We start from the raw sequence: 27,587 nt of genomic DNA on the forward strand, positions 1-27,587 counted from the left end.
ATGAAGGTGAGCGCAGGGGGGTGAGGACATGCGGAGGAGGACGAAGGTGTGCAGAGGGCAATGAAGATGTGCAGAAGGAGATGAAGGTGTGCACGGGGGACCCTGGCTGGCTGGTGACGGGACGGTACAGCAGCACCTTCATGCCCCGGCCCGGGGCTGCACCCCGGGGCTGCGGGCCGGAGAAGGAGGAGGAAGAGGAGAGTGAGGAAGGCTCCTAGAGGGCGCTCCCAGAGCTCGGGCCGGGTCCGAGCCGGGCTCCAGGGCTGCCTTTTCCTAAAAAGAAAACACCCTCCCGGCGGAGGGGAAGCCCCGCGTCCGCGCTGCCCCGTCGAGGAGCGCGGCCGCCGCCCCGGGGGTGCGGGCGGGGAGGGAGGGAAGGAGGGAGGGAGGGTCGGCCGGGTGGCAGGAGGGAGGGAGGAGGGAGGGCCGGGGAGGAGGAGGAGGGCAGCGGGAGGAGGGAGGAGGGCCGGCCCGGCCCCGCCGCCTCCTGATTGACTCCCAACTTTCTGCTCCTCCCTTGCATAAACTTTCCCGTCCCTGCGCCTGGCTCCGTGCGCGGACCCGGGAGCCCGCCGCGCTCCCCGCATTCCTGCCGCCCTCCCCGGCCCGGCCCCGGCCCCGGCCCCGGCCCCGGCCCGGCCCCGGCCCGGTCCCGGTCCCGGCACCCGCGGCCGGCCCAGCCCCTCCGAAGCACGGAGCAGGTAAGGGCTCGCCGGGAAGCGACTCCCAACCCCCCTCCCTCCTCCTCCTCCTCCTCCTCCTCCTCCTCCTCCTCCGGCGCCTCCTTCCTCCCGGCCCGCAGCCCTCCGGCTGCACCGAGCCCCAGCGGGGGGTGGGGGGGGTCACACCAGCCCCCGCCGCTCCCCCCGACAGCCCGGTTCCTCCCCCCGGGGGCTCCCCCGCTTCTCCCCCCCCCCCGACGGCCCCCGATGGCGGGTGTGTGTGTGGAGGGGCACAGCCGGGGTGTCCCCAAGATGTCCCCAACGCCCTCCCCGTTGGGTCCGCAGGCTCCCACCCCGTCGGGGCTGCTCTGCCCCCACCCCCCCACACCACCACCCCCTCCCGGCCCCTCCACTGGGTCCCCCCCGCTGCGGCGCATCCCCGGGGTGCGCGGCGGGCGCGGGCTATAGGGTTACAAAGAGGCCTTGTGTACCGTATAGCCCATACGTCGGGCGCGGGCGCCAGGCGTTATATAAAGCGATAAACCGCCCCGTCTGCCTCCTGGCCCCGGCCGAATCCCCCCCCCCCCCCCCCGGGGAACCAGCGCGGGGGGAGGGTGTCCCGGGTGGGGTGTGGGGGCCACACGCGTGTCACGTTACATGTGTGTCACACGCATGTAGGGGATGACCATACGCTGACTGTATGCTAAACACTTTGTGCCTCGTCATAGGGGCGCATTGCTAACGAGGCAGCAATTAGATGTATAATTTTCAGCAGTGTGTCATCTTTATTATTATTATTATTTTATTTTTACACCCTTCTTGGGTTTGGGGTTGTTTTTTTTCCCCCTAACCCCCTTGGAAGGAAAATAAGGCCAAGCCCTCGCAGTGCCGCCCGCCTCCGCCCCCCAAAACCGCTCAGGCCCTATGCAACGCGTTTGGCCTGTACCGGCTGAGAAAAAAAACCATATTTTGGGGAGAAACCAGCTGGGAATGGTACCGCAGGCCCTGCTGGGACAGCAGGCACCCTGCAGCCCCTTATTGCTGTTGGGTGGCTGGCACGGGGTGGTGGGAGAAAAGGCGAGGGCAGAGGTTTTGGGGGGTTTTTGGTGCTTTGTGGGAAGCTGGGGCGAGCTGGGCCGGGCGACCGTCCCACCGGCGAAGCGATAATCTCCGGTGTCAGGCGCGCCGGGGTATTTTGGGCTCCGGCGTCCTCTCTCCCCTCCTATCGCTTTACCCCGCGCGGGTACGTGCGTGCCGTGAGTCAGGGCTTTGGCACTACCCGGCCACCCTGGGGGGCCCTGCCAGCGGGGCTGTCACCCCCCTGCCCTGGTTTTGGGGTGCTCACAACGATGGGTGGAGAATTTGGGGTCTGCCAGGCTGGAGACTCCCCTCCAAGCACGCGCCGGCCCTGGGGGCCTCCACGGCCCCAAAGCCTTTCCCTGCACCCAGCTTTTGGGGTGGGTTGTCGTGGTGGGTCATTTCCCTGTGGGATGGGAGGAAGAGGGTCCCCAAAGCAGAGGGGGGGGGTGAGGGCTCGCCAAGGTCACCCAGCGGCAAAGCCTGGGGAGAAATGGGTGGGGGGTGGTGGGGCAGGTGACGGTCACCGCGGCGCTGCCCTAGCGGTGTTCCCGGCACTTCCCCACTAGAGAGGACGGGCACGAGTGTCCTGTTGGGAGAAGGTGCTGGATTTGGCCCTGTTTGGGTTTGCATTCCCATGGGAAGGGACTGCGGACGGGTGTGGGGTGAGCTGCTGCCCCCTCCCAGCTGGGTGACACGGGGGGATGTTCCCATCCCTCAGGGACTTCAGGCACCCAACTCCCTCCCTGGGGTCGGCGTGCAGCTGGCACCGCACTGGCTTTTCTAACAAAAATAACCCGTTGAAAGCGGCGGGCTCCGCAACGGGCCTCAGCCGCCTTGTGTAAGCAGCACCCGGGTATTTTGAGGACCCTCGTCCCAACCGGGGCGATTGCAGCGTCAGGGCTTGGCTTAGAGCGGGGTGATGCTTCCACTGGGGCATTCTGGGGGGCAAGGGGGTGCAGAGACAAACCCTCCAGCAGCCATCCCACCTCCAACATCCCCCTCCTGCAAAGCAAAACCCCCTCCAGCCTCCACATCCCTCAATAAAAGGGACTCGCATCTGTTTCCCGTGACACACGGTCGCTATTTATCACGATACCAGAAACAGCATCTTTTAATCGCTATTTAATCCCCGTCTTGCCACCACCGAGCGGGTCGGGAGGTGAATCCTGGTGGCCCCAGCACCGTGCCGAAGGAAGGAGCCTGTTCCCGGTGGTGTGTGAGCAGGTCACAGCTCTGGGGAGGTGGGGGTGGCAGTGGTAATCAGCTATAATTAATGTATTAAAGAGCGAGTAACCGCGCAGCTCCCGTCAAACACGCAGCGAGCACAAGGCCGGTGGCAGGTGAGCTCAGTGGCGGGAGTGGTGCGGGCAAGCAGCGGCTGGAAAAGGGGGGAAATGGGCAATTTGGGGCTGTTTGCGGGGGAAAAAAAACGTGTTTTCCTGGTTTAGTACCTCTTCTGTCTGTGGGAGCGGAGGATGGCGGGGAAGAGAGGAGAACGGGCTGGAGAGCCCTAACCAAGGGTGCTGCCGGGGTTTGTGTGGCAAAAGCCATCCTGGGGCTCTTTGTGGGGTGGGGATCCCTCCGTCTGTCAAAGGATGGGACGGATGCTGTCCAAAAAAAGTCCCATTTCTGGGAGCTTCTCTCTCTTATTAAATCCTTGACGGCAATTGCAAGGGGCTGGCGGGGCTGCCATGCTTGCACCACCTTGGGTGCTGCTGGTGGATGGGATATAACCAAATACCTTTGATTTTGGGAGCTCCCCTCCCCGGGGGCTTTGCTGGGTGGCCAGAGCATGCTCTGAGCTTCTCAGCCATGTGTCTGAGGTGTTATCTGGGGTCGGTGCCCGGGCCGGGAGCGTGCCGGGGGCCGCGGCGGCCGAGCCCAGGCACCTGCGTGTTGCGGTCGGGGCAGCACCTGAAGCGCGTGGGCGTTCGCTATTGCCACCGTCACGTGGCGGCTTATGAAATGTTTTTTTGGAGGGAGGGAGGGAGGGGAGGTAATGATGGGGTGAGCCGGCGGGGCCGTGCCCTGCACCAGCCTGCAGTGGGCACGCGGCAGGAGTGGCCCCCCCCCCCCCCCAGCTCTGCGATAACGCGTGGCCGGATCCTGCTGCGGGTCTGGACATGCCGCTACAACTCCCGGTGCTTCGGTTTTCCCCGCCTGTGAAATGGGAGCAAGGGGCCCCGGCAAAACCTCCTCACGGGGCCAGTTGGCCGCTCGCCTGCCTGCGGCAGTGGGAAGCAGGGGGGTAACACGGTGCCGGGCGCTGTTTTGGGCTTCCTGTGCAGCTCGTTGCAGGGTTTCGTGGTGAACACGTGTGGCTGAGCCTTTTGGAGGTGACAGGCCGTGAATCCCACGGTCTCATCCCTGGGGGTGGCAGCTGGTGGCCCTGCAGGGCCGGCGTTCGCGCAGGGCTCTGTGTTGGCACAGCCAGTGGGATCCTGTGGGCAAAGGGGCCGCAGAAACACGAGATTGCACGAAGCATGTCCCATCCCGGCGGTGCAAATCCCACCGGAGCATGTCCCCTCACCTGGTCCCGAACGGGTGCAGCGCTCCGATGTGCCCAGCGTCCCCCGTTACGTGCCACGAGGCAGCAGCGGCACCAAAACCCACCACTCGCTCCACCGCCTTCCAGCTGGGCACTGGCTGTGTCACGAGATGTGCTGGGTCTCAGCTGCCTAAAGCCGACCTGGAGCTCATCCTCGGCCATCATCTTACAAGCCAGAGGCACAGAAGGTGACTTCGGGGCTGCACCCTGTCAGAAATAACGCTGGGAAATGCTTGCTCGCAGGTGGCTCGCGGCTGGCTCGCGAGATGCAAGCGATGGAGGAGGCTGGTTTATCCCCTTCCCCCTCCCCGCTGCGGGGGGATCGGGACAGACCCGGAGCGTGTGCTGGCAGAGCTCCCCCGGCTGCGGGGGGTGGCCAGGGATGGGAGGCCAAAGCTGGAGCTAATTTTAGGAGGTGGGCAGAGCCTCGCGGGAAGCAGCCGGCCAGAGCGATGTGTCGCGCCGTGGTGCCCACGAGTATTGAGAGCGAGCGCCGGGGGTCCCCGGCTCTGAAGATACTCCCGTGGGTCAAGGAGGTGGCCCCACATCCGCAGCCCGGCTTTCCACCATGGGGAAGAGCCACCGCTGCTGGAGGAGCGACAGATCTGGGGACACACACAGGGGCGAGGCCCCCCCCAGGTGCTGGACTCCCGGTTTGCGTTACCCAGGACGCGGTTGAGCCCTGCGCTGCTCCGTGCCTCAGTTTCCCCATGGCCGCCCCCCCCCGGTGGGGTGCAGTGGAGGCAGGAGGGCTGGCCGGGCTCGGGGATGCTCGCCTGGGAGCGCCAAGCCTTATTATTTCCCCACGACTGTCTCCTCCTCGCTCCTCGTAAAATTAGATCCAGCTGTTCACAATAGCCACTAACTTCTCTCCGGAAGATGTTCAAAGTTTACAGACGCGGAGCGGCGCGGCGTGCGTGGAGGATGGGCTGCCGTTCCCATGCCAGCTCCTCGCCGCCCGCCCTTCCCCCAGAGGCAGCCAGCTCCTGCCTTCCCCCCCACCCCGGCTTAGGCAATTCGGGTTTAGGAAAAAGCACACCCACACGCGAGCCCCCAACCCAAGCGAGCGTCGGGTTTTTATTAGCAAGAAAATCCGGGTGCTTCGCAGTCCAGGAGAAAAAGTCTGGTGCAAGACCCTGCTTTTTCCCTGCCCGGCTTCTTGCCCACGTGTTTGGTGGACGAGTTGGGCAGGGGGCTCGCCTGAGGCTCGCTTGCTGCTTGCTTGGTGCTCGCTGGTGCCTGTGCTCATCTATGGCATGAGTTTGGGCACCGGCTCTCACATGGGGTGGCCACTGTGCCCCGCTCACAGCCTTGCCCGGGCGGCATCACGGGAGCGGAGGGTCAGGGTCCGGCGCTGATGTTTGGATATCAGCGTGCCGGGCAGGGGGCTAGCGCGCTGTGCCGGGCTCTCCAGCACTCTTGGACCACGCTTGTTGTTGGAGCTCCTTCTTTTACCAAGAATACTGCCTTCGTGTATTTTTAGCAACTTTCCTCCCTGAGGATTCCAGAGCAATTTTTCAATCTGCAGGAGCGGGAGTCGCTGTGCCCGTTTCCAGCTCTCAGCTCGGGCAGCGAGAGGTGCTGGGACAAGGCGACGCTCTGCCACGGGGCACCCGGCGCGCTCCGGGCGTGCACGAGGGTTTGCTCGCCCAGCCGACAGCGCACAGTAAAATGGTGTTAAACCAAAATATCCCTTTCTGGGAATAAATCGCCATTGTGGTTTGTGCGGGGCAGCGCCTACCTGCAGGATCATTAAATACAGGAGCTCAGCTTGGCGCTTAAGCTCACGGCAGGAGGGCTGGCAAGCGTGCCTCCTCGCCGGGGTGACAGTGGCCAAGTGGCATCGCCGTGTCACATTTTACCCCAGACTGTGGCAACCAGGGACATACATCTGTGTCTTAGCTGGGACAGTAATATTTGACAGCCCCCCACCGCCTTGGGGGTGCCTGGGGGGGGATCAACTCTTGCACCCCCCCACCCTGCTGGGTTTCTCCTGCTCGCTCAGCCGGCAGCGCGGTGGTGCTGGCCCCGGGCGCCGGCGGGTGCTGCGGCGCGGGCAGCGGGTGCAGCTGCTCCCCGGGCAGGGTTGGGTTTCGCGGGGGTGGAGGCGGCCGGGGGTGGGTGTGAAATGCATTGCAACCTTCCTCCTCCTCCTCCTCGCCTGGCAGCCGGCGTCCCCCGGAAGATGTTTTCCCTGGCCCTGCTGCAATGGCATAAAATGGGGTCAGCAGCGCCCAAAACTCCTCCGTGGAGGCATTTCTCCTCCCAGGAGCGGGTCTGAGGGCTGGCAGGGTGCCTGTGACACCGTCCCACTGCAGGCACGGGGCTACCTGGCTCTGGGCTTCCCCGGGGCTTCCTTGGCCACTAAGACCCTTGGCTTTCCCTTGGGACAAGCGGTGCTGGGAATTTGTGGATATTCGGGACACGGTGGCTTCCCCGAGCTCATCCACAGGGGATGTTTGGTGGGAGACATCCCGGGATGGGCGTATTTTGGCTCAGGAGCAAAGCGAATTCAATGGTCCCCAGCGGGTGCCATGCCCAGCGCTGGCTGTGCCACGGGCCACCGATGCTGGGGGCGTCACAGGACGGCCGTGGCAGTGGCCCATCCCTGGCAGGCGACTTCAACCCTGTTGTTTCCATCCAGCTCGTTTCATAACGCAGAGAGCAATTAATGCTGCAAAAGCTTTCTATTTATGCGCTGCTGGGTGAAACGCCCCATCCTGGCTGGGCAGGGCGGCCGTAATTGGGCCAGGGAGGGAAGCAGCTGGGTTACAGTGTCCGTCTGTCCCCTGCCCTTAGGTCTTGAGCCTGGAGGCTTGAACAAAACCGGCTCAGGACCTCCAGCAGCCGAAACCCAGCTCTGCCACCCTGCCAGGGCTGGAGGAAGAGGAGGAGATGGAGTTGGTTTGCACGCCCACGGTTCTGCCGTTAGGAGGGAGCATCTCGGGCTGTGCCCTGGGCTTTGCCTCATCCCCTCCCTCCTCCCTGCCCGAATTTTCTCGTGGCAATTCGCTCAAGTTTCCTCCTTGTTCGCCCGCAGCCTTTTGGGACGAGGGGTCTGAGCATCCCTCAGCCTTGTGCCACTGAGCAAGGACCAGCTGCATCCCTGCCGGCTGGGGGCTCGGGGCTTCGCTGGAAACTGGGGGACCCTTTGGCTGTGTGGGGGTCTGGCCGGAGCTGGGGGGCATGTGCCCGGGGTGGCCCTGGCAGCTCCACGGACCCCGGTGGGATGCTGCCACGTGGCCTCCTGCGGTTTCCCAGCTCCGATTGCTTCCTGAGCCGCCCGCCAAGCCGGAAGGGACAGGAAGCGATAGAGGGGAGGAAATTAGTCGGGTTGTCTCACGAGGAGCCGGCCTGGTGCACAGGGGGCTCTGCCACCGCCCGGCTCCCCAGCCTGCACCGGGGGTCCTTTTGGGGAGAAGGTGGCCGGTTCTCCCTGGCAGGGAGGTTCAAACCTGGGTGGGAGGGAGCAGAGCAGCCGCCCTTCCCTTCCCAAGCCGGGGAATCCCTCACCGCAGTCCGAGAGCTGTTTGGAAGAGGAGTGCGATGTAAACAAACCTCCTTCCACCTCCCTCCCCGCCGAGCTGGGTCTCGCTCGGCCGCTGTTGCCCGCTTCGATGGGTGCTGGTTGTCCCCAGGGTGGCCGTGTGCCAGCTGGGATGGTGTCCCCCGCGGGAGCGGGGCAGGGTCTGGGGCAGGACATGGGGCAGGGCGTTTCTGAAGGGTCTCTGGGCGAGCTGCCAGGGATACAGGACGGGTTTCCTGCGAAAAGCACTTGGCTATTGCGAGAAAAGTGCTGTAGGGTCGTGCTCAGCCAAGCCAAGAGCGTCCGGGCTCTGTGCACAGCTCTGGGGTTGGCAGCAGATGGGGCAGCGTCTTCCCTGGCGTCTCGTGGCCTTGTGGGGGTCCCCCGGGAGCCCCAAGGCTTTTGGGTTTGGTTTGAAGGGCTCTCTGGAGCCGTGTCAATGGTGCGGGTAGCGTTTCTCCCAGCCCCGTTCCCAGCCGTGTCTCTGGGGGACACAGCCCCCGGCCAGCGCTCCCCTGCCTGAAACAAGGAGCTCGTTAACGACCCCTGCTCCAAACGAGGAGCACCTTAACGAAGGCCTCGGCCTGCCTACAACTTGCTGCCTGCTGTCAGACCCCCAGCCATGTGCTCGCTGGGCCCCAATGTGCTGGGAAGGGGTGTGGGGAGGAGCTGGGGTGTCTGGGAGCCTGGGCTTTGGGGGTTTGCTCGTTTGGGGTCTTGCAGAGCCTGCGGTGTGACCGAGCAGCCCCTTTCTGTGTCCCCACAGGAGTCCCCAGGGACCTCACCGTGGCAGTGGGGCCAGGGTGGCTTCCCGAGCTGGCCCCAGTAAGGGGCTGCATGCCCAGCACCAGGGAGGATGAGGGGGTCCTCTCCCCCATCACCCCCGGGGCGTGGGTGCCACCGGTCCCGGTGATGGGGAGGGGGTGACGGTGGCTTCGCGCGTCCCCCCGCCGGGGCTGCCGCGGGCGGCGGCGCTTCGCCTGTGCCGGTGCGAGGCTGAGCACCGCGCTGTGCCGCGCCTGCCCGGGCTTGTCCGTGAACTTTTATCCTTTCGCCGTGGGGTCTGGGTGCGGGGGGGGGCAGGGAGGAGGGCTGGATCGCCCCGGGCCCCCTGCATGGGAAGGCAGGATGGAGCTGGGATGCAGCCAGACCCCTGCCCCCCAACCTTTGAGGGTCTGCTGGCCCCCAGCACCGTAGGGGATCATCCCATGGGGTGCTGGTGCTGCCCTGCAGTGGGTCGGGGGAGCCCCGGGGTAAGGAGGGGACCTTGGGGCCGCTCTGCTCCACACCTTGTCCCTCCAGATGGTGTCAACTGGGGACACACTGTGCTGCAGGTCCCCTTGTGCAGCAGATGCTGGTGGTTGTGACCCACATCCCGGGCGGTTTGAGGGGGTGCTGTGGCAATAGCCACCCCCCCAAGTTTTCAGAGAGCGGCTGCACCCAGGGAGAGGTGACACTGCCACCGGCCGTGGGGCCAGCGGGAGGGCAGGGGTGGCCAGGGCCAGCGAGGAGCTTGTCAAGAGGCGTTGGTGGCTGTGCTGTGACACTGGGCAAGGCAGGGCAGGGTGGCATGTCGGGGTGCTCGACCAGGCAGGGCATCACCCCGCTGCTTTGGGCAGACCCCGGTTCTTTGCTGTGCACCCCGGAGCAGCCGGGACACAGGGGTTTGGGGGTGCCGGGGCCGTGCCTCGTGGTGCACGAGATGGGGGAGCACTTTTGGGGCTGAGAACACTGGGGAAGAGGAACACACTGTTCCCCCCAGCTCGGTGGCATGGGACAGGGATGGGGACAGGGTGCTGCCCCATGCCCGGGGGCTTTGTGAGCCCCACAGCCCTCGGCTCTGAGCAGGGATGGCCCCATGCTCCCAGCCCTGAGTGCTCTCCCCCCCACACCCCCGACCCGATCCCTATCGCAGCTGGTTGTGCTGGTCCCAGCAGCACCCTGCTCCTGACCTCGGCACCCACTCCCGGCCCCAGCAGGGTACCCACCGCGCCGCTCTGACCACAGCCGCTGCCTCCAAAATATTTCCTTCCCCTCACCCACCAGAAAACACCCATCTCCTGAGCACCCCTCCCCTCTTTGCAACCCTCCTCTTCGCTTTTGTAGGGTTTCAAGAGGCTTCTCGTTCCTTTTCCAGGCTCTCCAGCCCCAAGCAGCTCTCGCTGAGCAGGCAGCTGCCTGCAGCCCTCCTGCCCGCACAAGCCCCGGGTCTCCCTTGTGCCCCCCCTGCCCCCCCCTCGGTGCCAGGCCCGAGCTCTGCGAGCCCGTGGGAACGTTGTCCCTGTCTCCTGGCGCAGCCTTGGCCTTGTGGGGAGATAAGGGCTGCCCTGGCACCATCCTCCCCTGCTCGCTGCAGACACCCTTCCCACACCCGCTGGGGGACCTCGCAGGGGTGCAGCCCCCCTCCAGCACCCTCTAAAGCCTCGAGCTGGAGCGTGGCACCCCACGAAGACAGGGTGCAGTGGGGTGAGCAAGCTGGGTGCAGGGTCTCCCCTCCTGGCATGGGTGCCAGCGAGCATCCCTGCTCACGGGGGTTGAGCATCCTCACAGGGGGGCAGCATCCCCACCACAGATCGGTGGTCCTGGGGTCCCCAAACCCCACAGAGATGCCCGTGCTGTGGGTGGGGGCTTCTCCCCCTGGTCCCTGGGGAGCAGCCGGAGGCAGGAGCTGGTGACACGTTTTCCGGCAGGTCCAGTCCCCTCCCTGCCCAGAGCAGGTCTGGCCAGCGGTCCCTCCGCAGGCCGGCCAGCCATGCCGGTTTCCTAATTGCTCCTGTTGTTGGTGTTTTGTAAGGGTTGGGTGGAGCGCGGCGCTCGGCCGTGCCTTGCGTCAGCGCGGTGCCTTGCACCCTCCCTCCAGGAAATCCAATGTCTTGGCCTGGCCAAAAGCAGGTTCGGTGGAGGAGGAGGAGGAGGAGGAGGAGGAGGAGGAGGAGGAGGAGGAGGAGGAGTTGCTTCCTCGCACCTTGGCCGAGGCCCCAGCGTCACCCTCCCTCCTCTCCCGGCTTCCCTGAAAAGGCTGGGCTGGGGTTTCCCTGCTGGGGATGGGGTGGGAAGGGGCTGGGGGTGCTGGGGGACTGGGGAGCTCCTGGGGAGGGGGGGACGTGTGCCGCAGGCAGGGTGTGCGGGCAGCCAGCACCCTGCCTGTGCGGGCAGTGGGGACGGTGACCCAGGGCACTGGTCACGCTGCTGGTTCCAGGATCCTGCCTGCAGTGGTGCAGCCAGCCCTATGGATTTGCTCTCAGCCCTATAGCTTCATCCTTGGCCCCAAAATCACCCGTCAGTCGGGGAGCGCAGGGGGTCTGGTGAGTCCCTGCAAAGCCACCCCCCGGCACCAGCTTTTGGGGCTTTTTCCTCGTGGGGTGAGCTGATGGCTGCCCCGTGGGGTCCCGGGATGCTGCTGGGTCCCGGGCTGGCGCAGGGCTGGGGGGTCTCAGGCCACGGTGGGATCTCGAGGCTGGGGGGGTCTTTGGGCTGCCATGGGGCTGCCGTGGGGTCCCAGGCCACTGGGGGCTCTGGGGGCACTGCAGGACTGGGGGGGGCTGGGGGCTGCGGGGTCTTGGGCTGCTGTGGTGCAGCTGGGGGGTCTCTGGTTCCCCTGTGTCTGGGGGGGTCTTGGGCTGCCAGGGTGCAGCCGGGGCAGCTGCACACCCCATTATCAGCACCGCACTGGGACAGAGCCCTGCTGTGCTCACTGGGCTGCGGGGGGGGTGCATTGGGGGGGTCCCACCAGGGCTGTTCCCACATGCCACCCTCGCCGTCCCTGCCCGGCTCCTCGTCCCGGTGTCCCGCCGCCCTCCCATCCCCGACACTCCGCTGGGTTTGGACAACACATCCGTCCCGGGGGCTGCCCTGCGGAGCACCCCGGCAGCAGGCACAGCCGGGATGCCGCCGGATTCGGGGTGTCACAGGACTTGGGACGGGGGGGGTGCTGCGGGACTCGGGGTGCTGCGGGACTCGGGGTGCCACGGGCCCGTCTGACACCGCTGCCGCCATCCCTCCCTTGGCCGGCTGGCTCGATCCTACAATCCAGTTCTCCTTATTTGGCCACAGTGCTCGGCAAGAGGGGGAGCGGCGGGCGGGGGGGACGGCGGGCAGGGGCGGGCGGCGGGGACCCGGAGGGGCTGACATCACATCACGACGAGGGAGAGAGAGATGGGGAGCGGGGCGGGGGTGTAGGGGGGGGGGGGGGGGGGAAGTTTCTTTTTTTATAAAAGGAAAAAAAAAAAAAAAAAAGAAGGCCTTGCAGCGCGCTTGAGCCAGCGGGTTGCTACAGTTCCTTTAAAAGGAGATGTCTGCGCTGGAGACCTTTGTACACTCCCAGCCCGTCCGGGAAGCGTGGCGGAGCAGGAGACACCTCTCCGCTCCCACCGCCGGCAGCTGCCGCCAAACATGTTATTGCAAAACACTGCGCCGAGAGCTGGGCAAAGGGAAGAGGAGGAGGAGGAGGGTTGAAGGCTCCCCAGCATGACCCACCAGCCAGGGAGCGCCCCGGGCCCTGGCCGAGCATCCTCGGGGCGGGGGGCCTCTCCTGGTGCCAGGGGTAGGGCTGCCGGAGGGCTCTGGCCACCTGGTTCCCATTAGTGGGGTCTGGCTTGGAGCCGCCCAGCGTCTCCCGTCAAATCCCGGCGCTGCCTTTGCCAAACGCGGCGGAGGAGCGGGGATTTTTGGGGCTGGGGGGTGGTTTTAGGGCCGGCTCGCCCGAGGAGTGGCAATGGGTGTTAGTGGGGGGGCTCACAGGCTGCGGGGCTGCTGTCACCCCGTCCCGAGGTGTCACCCGTGGGCACCTCATACAGATAATGCAGTATCTGGGCTGTTTTCTTCCCAAACTTTTATTTGGGTGGACCTTGGGTGGTCATTCGTGGCTCGGATTTGGGGGTGCTCGTGGCAGTTATGGCTCTGCCCCCAAGGAAAACCCATTTGCGTCCCTGATGCCCCACACCAGGATGCTGGTGGCAGCCCCCGGGTGCAACTGGGGACAGGGCCAGGATCGTGCTGTCACTGCAGCCCCATGCCCCCCAGCAAGGGTCTAACGGGTGTCCCCTGTGTCCCCACAGGTTGTCGCGTGTCCGTGGGGGCTCGGGGTCGGAGCCCAGAGCAGCCAGCACCATAGCGTCCAACAGCTGGAACGCCAGCGGCAGCCCCGGGGAGGGGCGGGAAGATGGCCAGGACGGCATGGACAAGAGTCTGGACAATGATGCCGAGGGCGTGTGGAGTCCGGACATCGAGCAGAGCTTCCAGGAGGCGCTGGCGATCTACCCCCCCTGCGGCCGGCGGAAAATCATCCTCTCGGATGAGGGCAAGATGTACGGTGAGTGATGGAGGCAGCGGCCAGGATGGGGCGATTGGGGGTGAAGTAAAACCTCCTGCCCCAAACTCACAGCGGGGCGTCGCCCTCGAGCACCCCCCCAACCCTGAAAGTAGCTTCCCCGGGTGCATCTCGGCGCCGGACCAGGAGGTGGCAGGGACCCACGTCCCCTCCCTCCGCGCTGGCTCTCCCCGCTCCCTCCCTCTCTCTGCCCTGCCGGACCGACTGGTTTGGTGAAGTTGTCAGGCAGGGAGCGGGTGCAGGCAGGGTGCAGGCAGGGAGCAGGCAGGGAGCAGGCGCAGGACTGCGGGGCCAGCGCCAGCCCTCCTGCTCCCGTGTGCCTCCCCAAACCTTCCCCAAATGGACCTGGTGGCGAGGAGACCTGCCCACCCCGAGCCACCGGCACTGGACTCAGCTTTTGGTGGCAGCAGCGGGGCTGGTCAGCCCCATTGGTGCAATGAGTTTGGGGTGGGTCTCAGCCTAAGTCCTGGTGTGTCCCGAAACAACTTTGGGTGGTTCCCTGCAACTGGGAGGAAGAGGATGAGGATGGATGATGCAGGCATGGGGTGAAGCTGGCGCGGGGTGTGTGGTGCCACCAAAGAGTGGCGGAAGGTGCCATGGTGTCCTCATCCCTGCCGGGATAAGGGCTGGTCCCTCCTCCCCTCCACCTCCCATGATGTCACCCCAGGCCGGTGACCTCAGAGCTGGGGACAGGTTGCCCCATTACCATTACCCTGCGGTGACAAAGGGACCGAGACCAGCACCTCCGTCCCCAGCCTCCAAAATACCCCCGCCCAGGATGCTGCCGTCACCCGCAATGGCTCACGTGCTGCCGGTCGAGAGGGGCAAAGGGGCCGAGGCTTTGCAGCGAGCACCGTGCCGCCATCCCCATGCCAGCTCCCTGTGCCACCCCGCTTGCCGGGGCTCCCAACCCAGGGCGTTGGGGCTGGTGGCCAGGGGGGAGCACAGGGCTTCCCAAGCGGGTGCATTTTTTGGATTTCTCCGGGAATAGCTGAAGTGCCGCCGGGAGCCTGGCCCTGCGCAGCAGGCCGAGCCCCGACCGGTTTTTCCAGCCTTTCGGAGACATCTGGCAGCTGCTTAAAGAGGCAGCGGCCCCCGCTGGCCTCCTTTCATCTCCCCCCACCCTCCCCAACATCCCCTCCACCGGGACCCCCCGGACCCCCAGCCGGCAGTGCTGAGCTTACCGGGGACCCCCAGGGCCACCGGCGGCACAGGTGACTCTGGCATCTGACACAAAGGTGTGACGGTGCCGCTGCTCCCCACCACCCCCCCTTTTTTTTTGGGGGGGTCCCATGGGATGCCCATGGCCGCACCATGTCGTGCCTCCACCGATGCCAGTGGGGCGGGGGTGGCGAAGCAGGTGGGAGCTGGGGGGCCGGGTTGGGCACGCTGGCCCCCGCTCTTGCTCGCTGCCCGCCGGGTTATTTTTAACCCAGCCCATCCAACTGGTTCACGTGGTGGTGTCAGGGGAGAGGAATTTGGAGAATGTGGTAATTTGGAGGAGGACGTGCCCTCTCGGAGGGAATGGCACGGGCCGGGTGAATCATGGGGGACAGGGGACAGGGTGCGCGGGCACGGGGACGGCTGCGGGGAGGCTGCGAGGGGGCAGCCCAGGGCGGTGGCTGCGAGGTGGTGTGAGGCAGGATGGGTGCAGGAGATGCTGGGTGCTGGGCTGGCACTGCCCCACTGGGGTGCATGAAAGCACCCGCATTTCTTTCCCATATTTCTTTCCCATATTTCTTTCCCACCGGCTGGGTCTGGGGAGGGAGAGGATGGGACTCAGGAGCGGGGTGTGCAAAGGAGGATGCTGCGGTGCTGGGTGAAATCGAACCCCCAAGCTGGGGTTCAGCACCCGGGTCCCCTCTGCCCGCACCCCTCGACAGCACCCTGCTGCGGGCATCATCTCACCTGGGCTTAAAGGACACCCTTGGGGACCCGACCCTCGTTAGGAGCTAATGATGCCAAGGAGCCTACGCAGGCTGGGCGTGACAGGAGCTCAGAGCTTCGGGGTGGCACCGGGGTGCTGTGCTCGCCATGCAAGGGGTGCCCCCCCATTTCCAGGACCCGCAGTGTGGACCCAGCCGCCCACCCACCAGCTCCTGCCTGGCGTGGGCACCCCAAGGCGCAGCCCCGTCCCCCCGCAGCACCTGGCCCTGTCTGTCCCCATGTGTCCCCCTGCTCCAGGAGGGCCCAGTTGCTCCAGGGCTGGGAGGGGGCCGGCTGGGGTGGAAGAGAGGGGGTGTGTGTGAGTGTATTTTTTTTTTTTTTTAGTTTTTTTTTTTTAAAGCCGAAACCCGCTCCAAGGGCATTTCGACAAGTTCCAACCGCGACCATCTGGTCCATTAAAATAAATCTGGCGTGCCTGGCCGCCCCCGTGCGCGGGGGGCGCGGCGGCGGGGGGGCCGGGGCCGGGGCCGGGAGAAGAAAGCTCCCAGCTGCTCTGACGTTTGAACGTAGATTGGCCACAGCTGGCCCCTAAAATGTGGCGCAAAAGCAACTTCTGCTTCGAATTAGACCCAGGACGTTAGGAAATACTGGTGGAAAGGCCAGCACGGCTTGCAAACGGGAAGCGGGGTGCCAGGGGGGCACCCCAGGACCCCCGTGGGAGGTGCTGCGGGTTGATCGGCCCCCCTGGGGGTGCTCCAGCTGGGATGGCTTTTGGTGGGGGGTTCGTGGTTGCCCGTGTTTGGGGACACCACTGTGGCGGGGGTCCTTGGGGGCTGTCACCCCCCTCTGAGCCCCCTGTGTCTGCGGGTAGCCAAACCCGGTGGGTGGGGGCCACGAGGTGGGTCCTGCTGGCCTGGTGGGGGGGCTGGCCACCCCCATGTCCCCTCAGGCCACCCTGATGTCCCCTCGGGCGGGACAGCTGTCATGGCAGCGCCATCTCCTGGCAGTGCCTCCCTCATTAGGGACCAGCCTCATTAAGGACCGGCCTCGTTAAGGACCAGCAGCATCAGGCCGGGCAGGATGGGGGGGGGCGGGGGGCGGAGGTGCCTTTTGGGGCTGATGCCCCTGGCCCCCCTGTTTCCCAGGGGCTGACCCCTTGGCTCTGCTGGCAGGTCGTAATGAACTGATAGCCCGGTACATCAAGCTGCGGACGGGGAAAACACGGACGAGGAAGCAGGTGAGGCTTTTTCTCTTGGGAGGGCTTGGGGGGGGCGGGAGGAGGGGTGCCAGGTAAGCCCGTGGGGGGAGCGGGTGTCCATCTGCGTCGCCCATCCTCTGTGTCCCCTCCTGGAGCTGCCAGCAGGACCCTCATCCTCTGCGAGAAGCTTCGTCTGCGAGCACAAACACCCTCGGGCTGGTCTGTCCCTGCTCTGGGGATACCCTGGAATTCGGGGTGTGGGGGCAGCCAGCAGCCAGACCCCCCCCCCCGCCTGGCTGGGGTCACCCCATGGGTGTCAGGAGCCCTTGAAATCTCCACCCGAGCAGTGCGTGTGTCTGTGTGCATCTCTCTGCTGCTCCACCCGGATCTGGAGCGGGAATCCCAGCTCTGCGCCGTGCCGGGTTTTATGCCGCTTTGGGCCAGACGCCACGGTGAGGGCACCCCCAAAACTCCCTGGGCTGAGAGCAAGGGGCCAGGCTGTGGTGCTGGTCCTGGGGGGCCCGGAGATACCGCAGAGCCTTTGCCCCGGCCTCGCTGCCCTGCAAGGTTGGATGCTGGGGCAGGCAGCGTGCAGTCAGGGATGCCGGCAGGGCAGGGAGCAGGCAGCCGTCCCCCTTTGCCTGCACAGTGTGTGGGCAGGGTCGCATCCATCCCAGCTGTGAACCCTCGCTGCGTCCTCGTGCCAGGGACCAAACCTGTCCAAGGAGCGGGCTGCTGCAGCGTCTGTGGGACACATCCATCTGTCACGCGTCCGGGGGCTCTTCCCTCCCCTCCATGGTGGCCCCTGGCCAGGAGCTGTGCCACCTGGCCGAGCTGGTGGCCCAGGATGCTGGGGAGCGGGAGCATCTCCCACTGCGGGGGGACGGATGGGTTTGGGGCATGGGGACACTTACGTTGGGACGGTTCCCTGCCATGAGTCCCCGCAAGGGAGGGACTTGGGTCCCCAGGAACTGGGGGGGGACATCCGTCCGGGACTGATGCCACCGTCCTTGTGTTCAGACCAGTGCTAAGCGGCGCTTTATTTCTGGCTTAAAGCCTTTACTGGATGCCCTGGGCCCCCCCTCCATGGGGGGAAGGATGTAGCAATGCTCTGGGGGTACTCAGGAAGGGCACAGGGGAGAGCGCATGTGGCATTGTCCCCTCTGTGCAGTCGTGTCCTGGACAGCCTGGAGTCCCTTCTTGGACAGCCTGGTGCTGGTGGGAGAAGGATCTCGCCAAAATCAGCCCCGGTGCCCGGTGGGTGCAGGGACCCCCACCCTGCCAGGGGCTCGGGGCAGGCACCCCAGCACACCACGCCTTTCCTGCCTGTACATCAGCCCCTTTTCTTTGGATCCTGCTCTTATAGAGGTCTAGACACACAAGAAAAAACCCTTTTCTTACCTTTCCCACCTGCAAAATCAGCAGGAGCCCTGGGAGGATGAATGGGTCCGTCCTGGATCTCCCTTGGGTAACCCGGGGACACCCCAAACCAGCCGGGCCGTACCCCCAGCGCTCTGCACAAGCAGCAGCTCATTGTGCTCACAGGGCCCCGGGGGGGGTGTCTGTCTGTCCAGGAAGCCCCAAGAGATGGTAAACACGGACCCCCCCAACTGCAGCAGGAGGAGCTTCACCCCAACCGGGGCAGGGGCACAAAACCAGCATCACTCAATCAGCGCAGCACCGGGGTCCCCCTGATTTTCCTCCCTCCAGCTCGCGGCGGGCGCAGGACCCTCAGCATCTCCAGGAGCATCGCCCCCACCGCCCCGTGCGCTCCCCCCCCGCCCTTTCTCCACGCTCCCTTCCCCGGGGGACAACATCCCACCTTGCAGGGGGAACCATATCTTCACGCTCTCTGTATTTTCCTTTCCGAACGGCGTGGCGGGCGCTAGGTGTCCAGCCACATACAGGTTCTAGCTCGGAAGAAGGTGCGGGAGTACCAGGTTGGCATCAAGGTACGTTGGCGCCCTTGCCCAGGTGTCCGCGGCGGTGTCTCTGTGAGCATGGGCAGCCCCTCTCCTTCCTCCTCCTTTCCTCTGGTTGACGGCTCTGCTGTTCCCCCTCTCCTTCTGCTCTCTCTCTGCAGGTCTCTAGCCACTTGCAGGTTCTTGCCCGACGGAAATCTCGTGAGATTCAGTCCAAGCTGAAGGTACGCGTGTCCCCCCCGCCCGGCCCTGCCTGGCCCCCCCGCCCGCTGACGACTAACGCACTCGGCTCTGCGGTGTGCCGCTTGCTTTCTTTTATTACCTCTCTTTTTTGGTCGTTTTTTTTCTTCCCCCTTCCTTGGCTCCTGGGACCAGATGGTTTTTAGAGGCATCGTTGTGGGATGCCCAGAGAGAAGTGCGAGGAGGGGGGTCCAGCTCGAAGGCTGGGTGGGGGGCACCAGAGCCCTTCCCTCACCCCCAGGAGGGTGAATTTGGGTGCCAAATCCCCTCCTTTCACCCAGGCAAGGACTCCGCCATGGGGAAAGGGGGGCTTAAACCCTCCTCCTGTGATGCACGAGGGCTGCCCCCTCTCTCAGGCCATCAGGGGTTCTTTCAGGAGGGGAAGGACCCCCCAGAGCAGCCAGTGAGGCAAAGTGAGGTTCAAGCAAGGGGTGCAAAGGGTCGCCCCACCCCAACCTGAGACCTGGCCCTGCTCGTGACGGGTGCTGGTGAGCTGTGGGCAGAAACAGGGGGTCCCGGGAGTCCCTGTGGGCTACCAGCCCGGTGGGTTGTGATGCACCAGGGTGCCAGTACAGCCCAGGTGGCACCTCAGGGGTGTGGGCGGCAGCGGGTCCCGATGGGGCCGTGCTGCCGGGGAGGGGGCACAGCGGTGCCGGGGCAGCCCGTGGTTCCAGGGGCCAAGGGAGCCGAGCGAGGAGAAACTGGATCATCCTCTTTTCTCTGGTTGGCTTTTCTTTCCTTCCTTCCTCCTAACTGGAGCCCGACTAACCCTTCCGTAACCATTCCCACCGAGCTTCATGGCGGTGGTGGGGAGGGTGATGATGGGGAGGGTGTGGGCAGGACTGGGGACATCGCCGAAGGACTGAGCCCTGCTCGGGTTGGACCCAGACAGTGCAAGGTGGGGGACAGAGCGGTCCCCACTGCACGACTGCCCGTTGGGGACAGCCAGCTCCAGGCTGGGCTGTGCAGCCCGGGATGCTCCTGGGTTAATCCCTGCACTGTCACACTGGGGAGCATCTCCTTGGGCAGGATCCAGGGGGGACCTGCTGCCTTGCTGAGGGTGTGGGGGCCCAGAAAACTTCTCAGGTCCCTGCTGTGACCTCAAGGTCCCCAAAACATTGCCAGCTCCCCGTGTCCCTGTCCCCCTGTCCTGGTGCTGTGTCCAGGTCTCCAGCACTGAGGCTGGCAGCAGGGGCCACCGTCAGAGCTGGCGCTGGCATTTTGGTCCCCAAAGCTTTAACAAGCTCTGGCTCATGCTGTGCCCTCCAAAGCCCTTCAGCAGGGACCCTGGTGCCCACGAGTGGAGTGCCAGGAAGGCTCCCTCACCCTGGAGGGTTTGGTCTGCTGGGAGAAACTGGGAGAGGGCACCCAAAACTATTTTGGGAGGCTCCTCTGGGCTTGTACGTCTTAAACCCAGCTCCCAACCCCAGGAGGGGTCAGCCAGGGAGGTGGGGGGAAGCAGGGTCAGCAACAGCAGAAGCCTTTGCACAAAAAAATAAAATAAAATAGGCTTTCCTTGCTGCACAGCACAGGGAAAGGGGGAGTTAGAGGCAGGAGTGACCCCAGAGGCCCGGGGCTGGCGGCCAGTGTCCGGGGCTGTGCTCTCCATCCCCAGCCACGCTGCCTGCAGGAATCTGGCAGGTAACAGCCGGGGCAGAGATTCCCCCAAAGCCCTGTGGATTCAAAACATCCTTTCCCAGTCATACTTGGAGGCAAAGCCCAGCGCATGCAGCTCTCTGCCCTCACCCAGTGCTTGTCCTGTTGAATGGAAACTCCCTTCTGTGAGCAATATATGTATTTTTAAGCTGCAGTCATGTGCACGTTAGTGCTGCCCAGCGTGTGGCTACATGCCCACACTCCTGCCCTGCCCCAGGTGAGAATAAATGAAGCGATCGATCCCTGAGGAAGGTTCAGAGGGAAAACAGAGGGTGTGCGATGGGACCAGCGTCCTGGTGATGCAGCTGGAGGAGCAGCCTGGCCCCGGGGAAAGACCTCAGAGCCCTCCGCTCCTGCCCAGTGCTGCTGTGACCTCTGGAGCAAAAGGGGAAAAGGAGAAATAATTGGTCTCCTCTGTAAATGCACACAGGGCACAGGGGGGTTGTGCCCAGGGTCTTCCTTGGGGTGCCTAGAGGGGAGCTGGTGCCGACATCCCGGCGCAGGAGCTGGGCGACTCTTCCTCTCCATGCCCTGGCTGAAGGCCTTGGGGGCTGCTGAGGAGGTTGTAAAATACATTAAAAGCTCTAAAGGATATTGAAAAGCCAATAAAGGCGCAGGCCTGGCTCGCCACAGCAACCCCCTAAAATAGTGGAGGGCTTTGGCATCCTGTTCCTGGTGGGATTAAGCCTGGGCATCGGTGCCCACCACGTTCATCCCCCAGTGACCAGTCAGGTCGAGGGGTTCGCTCCCCAAATCAGGCTGCGGTGATGAGCCGGGGTGGGGAATACCCAGCTCAGGGGGGTGCACACAGTGCCCGCAGGCTCCCACAATGCTCTAACCTTTTTTTTTTCCTTTCTTTTGTGGACAGGCCATGAACTTGGTAAGTTGAGCTTGAGTTTGCGATGCCTTTTGTTCCCCGTTGTCTTTCGTTCCCTGTTGCCTTTTGCCCCCTCCTGTGGAAGGGACAAACCCTTTGCATCCCCGGGGGAGCAGGGACACCTTCCAGACCCGGCAGCTCTTGCCCAGGGGACATTTGCAAGCTTCAAACATTAATTAACATGGGTGTATTTGGGGGGGGGGGGGCGGGCATCCACCTGCCCTGGCCCCTTGGCCAAGCTGCATGACCGTCTCCGAGCTTCGCAAAACCTGCCAAGCACATTTGGATTGGGGGTGTGGGGGGGGTGTCAGTCTGTCCCTGTAACCCTCATCTCCCTTCTGTCCCCCCCAGGACCAGGTCTCGAAGGATAAGGCTCTGCAGAGCATGGCTTCCATGTCCTCCGCGCAGATCGTGTCGGCCAGCGTCCTGCAGAACAAGCTCAGCCCCCCCCCTCCTCTTCCTCAGGCCGTCTTCTCTGCTGCCCCCAGGGTGAGGACAGCCCCGCGCCCCCCATGTGGGGACACTCCAGAGTTGGGGGGGACACGGATCCCCATGCACAAGCTGCACAGGGACAGGGAGGGGGATGTTCAATGGCCACCCGCCGCCCTGGTGGCAATGCAGGGGGGGCTTTGGGGGCTCCCTGTGGTTTGCAGCAGGTGAGGAGGGGAATTTAGGGGGGGGGGTCAGAAGCCTCTGACTCTTCCCTGTGCTGTTCCCCCAGTTTTGGAGTGGGCCTATCCCAGGACAGCCTGGACCCTCTCAGGAGTAAGTACAGACCCCTCCACTGCCCGGTGCCAGGCAGGACCCCCCCTTGGCAAGGGGCTGGGGTGACCTGGGCTTCATTAACCTAACGATGCTCTTTGCTTTCCAGCATTAAACCGTTTGCACAACCAGCTTACCCCATCCAGCCACCCATGCCTCCATCACTAGCCAGTAAGTGCTGTCCTTGCCCCCTTGCAGGGGACCCTGCCCCCCTATTAAGTCCTATTTATCCCCTGTCCCGTGCCACCCTCCCACCCACAGTGCCACCCACCAGCGCTGCCAGGGGAAAAAACTGGGTTTAAACCCAGCAAAAAGCCCCACTGTGAGCAGGACTCTGCTGCTCCCAGCTGTGTCCACCCAGGAGCGGGACTGGCACATCCCATGTCTTGGCCACCCGGTGGGAAAACCCCAGTGCTGGGCGATACGGGAGGGTGGGGGATGTGGTAAGGACAGCAGAGCCGCGGCGGTGCGGGGGGAGCTCGCCCCAGCTCACGGCTGCCCCCCCACACCCTGTACCACCCCCCCAACCCCAAACCCCAGGTTACGAGCCCTTGGCTCCGCTCCCGCCAGCCGCCTCGGCCGTGCCGGTCTGGCAGGACCGCACCATCGCCTCCGCCAAGCTCCGGCTCCTCGAGTACTCCGCCTTCATGGAGGTGCCGCGGGACGCCGAAACGGTAACGGTCCCCTCCATGTCCCCACCACCCGGGTGGGACGGTGCCCATCCCTGTGCTTGGCGGCATCTTGCTTTCATCTGACCTCTCTTTTTTTTTTTTTTATTTCCCGCCTCCCCCCCCCACCCCGGTCCTTACAGTACAGCAAACACCTCTTCGTGCACATCGGCCAGACGAACCCCTCGTACAGCGATCCGCTGCTGGAGGCCGTGGACATCCGCCAGATCTATGACAAGTTCCCCGAGAAGAAAGGTGGCCTCAAGGAGCTCTATGAGCGTGGGCCCCAGAACTCCTTCTTCCTCGTCAAATTTTGGGTACGGTGCTGGGAGGATGAGGATGGGGAGGGTTGGCCTCAAGCCACGGGCTCGTTGCAGGTTGGGCATGCCGCTGGCAGAGCGGGAGCATGCTGGGCAGCTCCGTAAACCAGTTTCCCCCATCCCCATCGAGAGCTGGGTACGGTGGCACCTCATGGGACCCTCTCCCCACTCTCATCTCTCCAGGCGGACCTGAACAGCACGATCCAGGACGGGCCGGGGACTTTCTACGGTGTCAGCAGCCAGTACAGCAGCGCAGAGAACATGACCATCACGGTCTCCACCAAGGTGTGCTCCTTTGGGAAGCAGGTCGTGGAGAAGGTGGAGGTGAGTCCCACGCCCCACTGCATCGGGAAGGGGTGGGAATCGGGTCCCCAGCGGGTCCCGGGATGGAGAAAGCCCCAGAGCTGGGTGTAGGACATATGGGTGCATGCCTGGATGGAGCGGAGAGGACATCCCCATGTCCCAGCTGGCCACCACCCACCCATGCCCACGTCCCCTGTGGTGTTTGAGCTCCCACGGGGTGGCTGCTCACCCCGCTGTCCCCCGCAGACAGAGTACGCGCGGCTGGAGAACGGCCGGTTCGTCTACCGCATCCACCGGTCTCCCATGTGCGAGTACATGATCAACTTCATCCACAAACTCAAGCACCTCCCGGAGAAGTACATGATGAACAGCGTCCTGGAGAATTTCACCATCCTGCAGGTACCTCCCCTCCCTTTCCAGGGAGTGTTTCCCACCAGGAGCCCACACTTGCATCGACCCTGCCAGCCCTGCTGGGTACTGCCCAGCCCCGGGGCACCCAGCCTTGGCAGTGCAAATGGCCTGAGCCCACGCAACCCCCCAAAAATTGGGTAGCAATTTTTTCATGTTGCAATTAAAATGCCTGTGCCTGAGCCCATGCAACCCCCTGATGAACAGGGGGCAAATCTCGATGGTGCAAGTGGCTGTGCCCTTGCCTGTGCAAGTCTCCCAAATAATGGGTAGCAAATTTTTAGGGGTGCCATTAAATTGGCTGTGCCTGAGCCCGTGCAACCCCTCGAAAATTGGGTAACAAATTTTTGGTGGTGCCATTAAATTGGCTGTGCCTGAGCCTGTGCAACCACCCGAATTACAGGGAGCAAATCTTGATGGTGCAAATAAAGTGGCTGTGCCTGAGCCCGTGTTACCCCCCAAGAATTGGGTAGCAAATTTTTGGTGGTGCCATTAAATTGGCTGTGCCTGTGCAACCCCCTGAATTACAGGGAGCAAATCTTGACGCTGCAAATAAAGTGGCTGTGCCCTTGCCTGTGCAAGTCTCCCAATAACAGCGTCTCCCCGTGGGCACGGCCCCTCCTAATGCGCTCTCTGCTCTGCCGCAGGTTGTTACGAACAGGGATACCCAGGAAACCTTGCTCTGCATAGCCTTCGTTTTCGAGGTCTCCACCAGCGAGCACGGCGCCCAGCACCACGTGTACAAGTTGGTCAAGGACTAGGGGCCCTCGGGGACGGGCCGGGGCACGAGGGGTGCGCAGGGGAGGGAGGGGGCCGTGCAGAAAAGCCGCCCGTGCCCGTCGCCTCGTGAGAAGTCATTTGAAGAGAGGAGGAGGAGGAGGAAGAAAATAGCCAAAAAAGACTGACTTGCGATCGCAGATGTTTTCTACTTAGGAACAGTTTCTTTTTTTTTTTTAAATAAATAAAAAAAAAAAAAGAAGAATGGGAAAGGAAGCGTAGGGAGAAAGGAAACCCGCGTCCGGCGCTGGATGGGGAGAGACCGGCCCTCGGTGTCGCCGATGAAGGCCGGGAGCCCGCCGTGCCGCCGCCAGCAGCGGGATGTCGGAGCAGAGGACGACCCCTCCTTTCACCCCCCGCCTCGCTCACGGTCCTGAGCGGAGAGGAGCGAGCACGGATGGGCTGGAGGACGCGGCGACGTGCCGGGTCTGGTCCGAATCCGATCGGCGTGGCAGCGGCCGCGGCACCGGTACTGCCCGGCGGAGCCCGGGTGGCGGCGGGGACGTGGGGACGGAGGTGCCGAGGTGGGAGCAGGTAGGAGCAGGGCAGGGCAGGGCGGTGGGGGGTGGGGGGAGGATTCTGCCACCCCCCCGGGGACTGGCACCCGGGATGCTCCTTCTCCGTGTCCAGCCGGCGCACCGGGAGCCGGCGGTGCCGAAGGCAGGAGGGCATCGACGATGCAAACCATTTTTTTATGGCTCATTTTTTTTTCCTTTTTTTTAAATTAAAGTGGTTTTTAATACTTTTTAAAAAGACACCATGCTTGTAATCAGGATTATGCCCCTCTGTGGTGTCCGGGACTGGCTCCCCTGCCACCCCACCGTGCCGGTGACTGGAGGAGGTGACGCGGTTGAGTTTGTGGGGTCGGAGCCGCGCGGCAAAAGTGCCGGGTACGGGGAGCCGGCTTGTGTAGGGAAGGCTTGGGCTGTCTCCGTCTCTCTGGGGTCGCTGCAGACGGGAGGCTGGTTTTTACATGGCGGTGGGATCCCCTGAGCTCTGCGTGTGCTTTCCGGGATTGCACTTGGGGGTGGCCCAGGCTAAACGTACCCCCCCCGTGGTCGCTTGCGGAGGAGTAACAAGGAGAAAACAGTGAGGGTGGATTTGCCTGATTTACTTTGCATATGTACATTTTCCATCTTTTTTTTTTTTTTTTTTCACCTTTTTTGCCTTTTTTCTGTGTTGACTGTTTTGATTTCAGCTGCTCCCCACAGCTGCTCCGGCCGACTCGCCGGCATCCCGCGGGAAGCGGCCGGGGAGGCGGCTTGTGCTGGGGGAAGCACATGGTGCAATGCAGGGCCAGGCTGCGAGTGGGCAGAGTTTGGGACAGAGAGGACAGAGAGGGGACAGAGGACAGGACAGGCACCAGGACAGGGCACCGGGTCTGCATGGAGGTATTTTTGTGGCTGCAGCCCAAAATAAGCCAAGGCAGCGTGCCCGGTCCTGAGGCTGTGGCTGCAAGGGCAGACCCCGGGGCGAGCATCCCCAGGGCGCAGGAGGGACGCAGAGGGACAGAAGTTGGGTTTGGTGGCGGTGGCACGGAGCAGGGTGGCAGGGGGCTGGCAGGGACCTGGGGAGCCCAAGATGGGCAGGTCTGGGTGGGTTTCCTGTGCCGGTGGGGGAGCGAAGGCAGCGGGAGGTGCAGAGCCAGGTGCTGTGGGAGGGCAGGAGTGGTTTGAGGGGTGCTGGAGTGGGTAGACGAGGGGTTTAGGCTCGGTGCTGCCGGGTGTGGAGGAGCAGGAACAGCCCCAGAGCTCAGGAAAGGGCCTTGGCTGCCGTCATGATGCCACGTGTCCCGCGAGGCGCGGGGACTTCGACCTCTCGCTGCCGGGAGAAGCCACCCATCCCCGCGGGACGGGGCAGAGCCATCCCCGCACCCGGGCTGGGGCTCAGCGGTGGGGCTGGATGGAGGCGGCCGTGGCAAGCAAGGGTGACCAGAGCAGGGGGAAAAGAGACGGAAAAATCCAGGGAAAAGCACCAGCATCCCATCCCAGGGCTGTGCCAGGGCCGCCCGGCCGAGTTCTTCTCTGTAGCATGTTTGTTGTTTCGTGTTTCTTTTTCTTTCTTCCATTTCCACTCACTGATCTAAAACTCTGGGAATGACAATTCAAAACTTCCCCGCCATAAAACACAGGTGTCCCTGCTCCTGGCCCCGCCGGGGGACGAAGCTCTTCGTTAACTGGACCGGTTTGTGCCTCCATCCCTCCCTCCATCCCTGCATCCCTCCATCCCGCCTGCACCCAGCCCCGGGGCGCCCACCCGCACCCCACGCACACGCTGCCTGGTGCCCCCAACGCCCCCGGCCAGGGTTTAGCCACGATCCCAGAGACACTTTCTCAACCCCCCCAGCCCCTCCGTTCTCCTCCAGTGTATTTATGAATTTCACATGAAGTACTGTTTTATTTTTTTAAAGACTTTGTAAAGCTTACCAGGGTTACAATCACCATTTTTAGAGCTGTGTCAGTCCACAATGTTAAAAATCCATTTTTTTATGTATTATATTTTTTGTGTATTTTTTTTTTAATCCAGCTGTGATGGGTTGTATCATATATTTGTTGTGTTTACTGTATCTGTCCAACTTCAAAGAGAGGAGACTGTGGAGCTCCGAGAAAACTACGGTCTGCTGAAAAAAACCATTAAAATTATTTGTTCATGGGTTGGCTCAAGCGCTTCTGAACTTGTTATTTTTTTTATTTCATGGGGGATTTCTTCGACAGCCTGTGAGGGCTGCTATGCCCCACAGAGCCCCTTGGCTGGGTAGTGCTTCTCCAGCTCAGACCCCAGCTCTGGGCATTCGGATGCCACATCCAGCAGTGTTTTGCTGTGGTTTGCAGCGCCGGCGATGGGTTTGCTTGGGAAAGGTGACCGCTGGGTTAGCCGACCCCACGGCAAACGCGTCCCTGCCCTTCCCCGCAGCATCACTGGGTTCAGGGACACATATTTTGGGGGGGGGGGGGTCGCATCCTTGCCCCCACCAGCATCAGGTGACGGAGGGCTGAGTCTGTCCTACCAGGACAAAATACCCCTCGGTCGCAGTGCCCTGGTTATTCCTCACACCCCACCCCCTCCCAGAACCAGGGGACCCAGGTGACACGTTTTACCACCAACCGCTTTTCCCCTTTCTGCAAGCCAAACCATGGTATTTAGGTGCCCGAGGGCCAAGCTGGGCACCCCCTGAACCCTGACGCCGTTAGGGCCGATGGTTTTGCACATCCCAAACGCCTCCAGACTGTTGCTTTATCACTGATACACAAATCCCGCCACCAGTGCTAAACCCACTGTCCTGCTGCTGTCCCCCCAGGTGATGTGCCCCTGGATGATGTCCCCGGAGATGGGGGGACCCGCAGCCCCGCTCCTCCTGCTGCCACCCACCACGGGTGGGGGGTCCTGCATGGCATTAGGGCATCCAAGAGATTTTATTTCTAAC

General features: G+C 63.5%; 1 protein-coding gene across 6 annotated transcripts; it reads left to right on the forward strand.

Moving 5' to 3' along the window:
- The first annotated feature begins 543 nt into the window (after positions 1–543).
- On the forward strand, positions 544–26,826 carry TEAD3 (TEA domain transcription factor 3). Of its 6 annotated transcripts, none has more exons than XM_074850487.1 (14): positions 544–701; positions 12,874–13,127; positions 16,205–16,269; positions 18,120–18,182; positions 18,314–18,376; positions 20,917–20,928; positions 21,277–21,414; positions 21,647–21,690; positions 21,797–21,858; positions 22,228–22,361; positions 22,499–22,672; positions 22,859–22,999; positions 23,225–23,377; positions 24,034–26,826. In XM_074850487.1, exons 2-14 carry the CDS (start codon positions 12,992–12,994, stop codon positions 24,145–24,147), a joined length of 1,299 nt encoding a protein of 432 aa, XP_074706588.1. In that variant the 5' UTR covers positions 544–701; positions 12,874–12,991; the 3' UTR covers positions 24,148–26,826. The 6 variants fall into 6 exon arrangements, with proteins under 6 accessions (XP_074706588.1, XP_074706590.1, XP_074706589.1 ...); XM_074850486.1 differs by having other exon boundaries at positions 568–701; positions 22,258–22,361; XM_074850489.1 differs by lacking the exon at positions 18,314–18,376.
- Positions 26,827–27,587: the final 761 nt, after the last annotated feature.

The sequence above is a fragment of the Strix aluco genome, chromosome 25 (assembly GCF_031877795.1).
Source record: "Strix aluco isolate bStrAlu1 chromosome 25, bStrAlu1.hap1, whole genome shotgun sequence".
NCBI lineage: Eukaryota > Metazoa > Chordata > Aves > Strigiformes > Strigidae > Strix > Strix aluco.

Bases quoted from the DNA above. Each gene is read 5' to 3' on its own strand.
- TEAD3 (XM_074850487.1), top strand. From the start codon at position 12,992: ATGGACAAGAGTCTGGACAATGATGCCGAGGGCGTGTGGAGTCCGGAC. The intron at 22,673-22,858 runs GTACGGTGCTGG...TCATCTCTCCAG, and splicing joins TCTTCCTCGTCAAATTTTGG to GCGGACCTGAACAGCACGAT. The intron at 23,378-24,033 runs GTACCTCCCCTC...GCTCTGCCGCAG, and splicing joins AGAATTTCACCATCCTGCAG to GTTGTTACGAACAGGGATAC.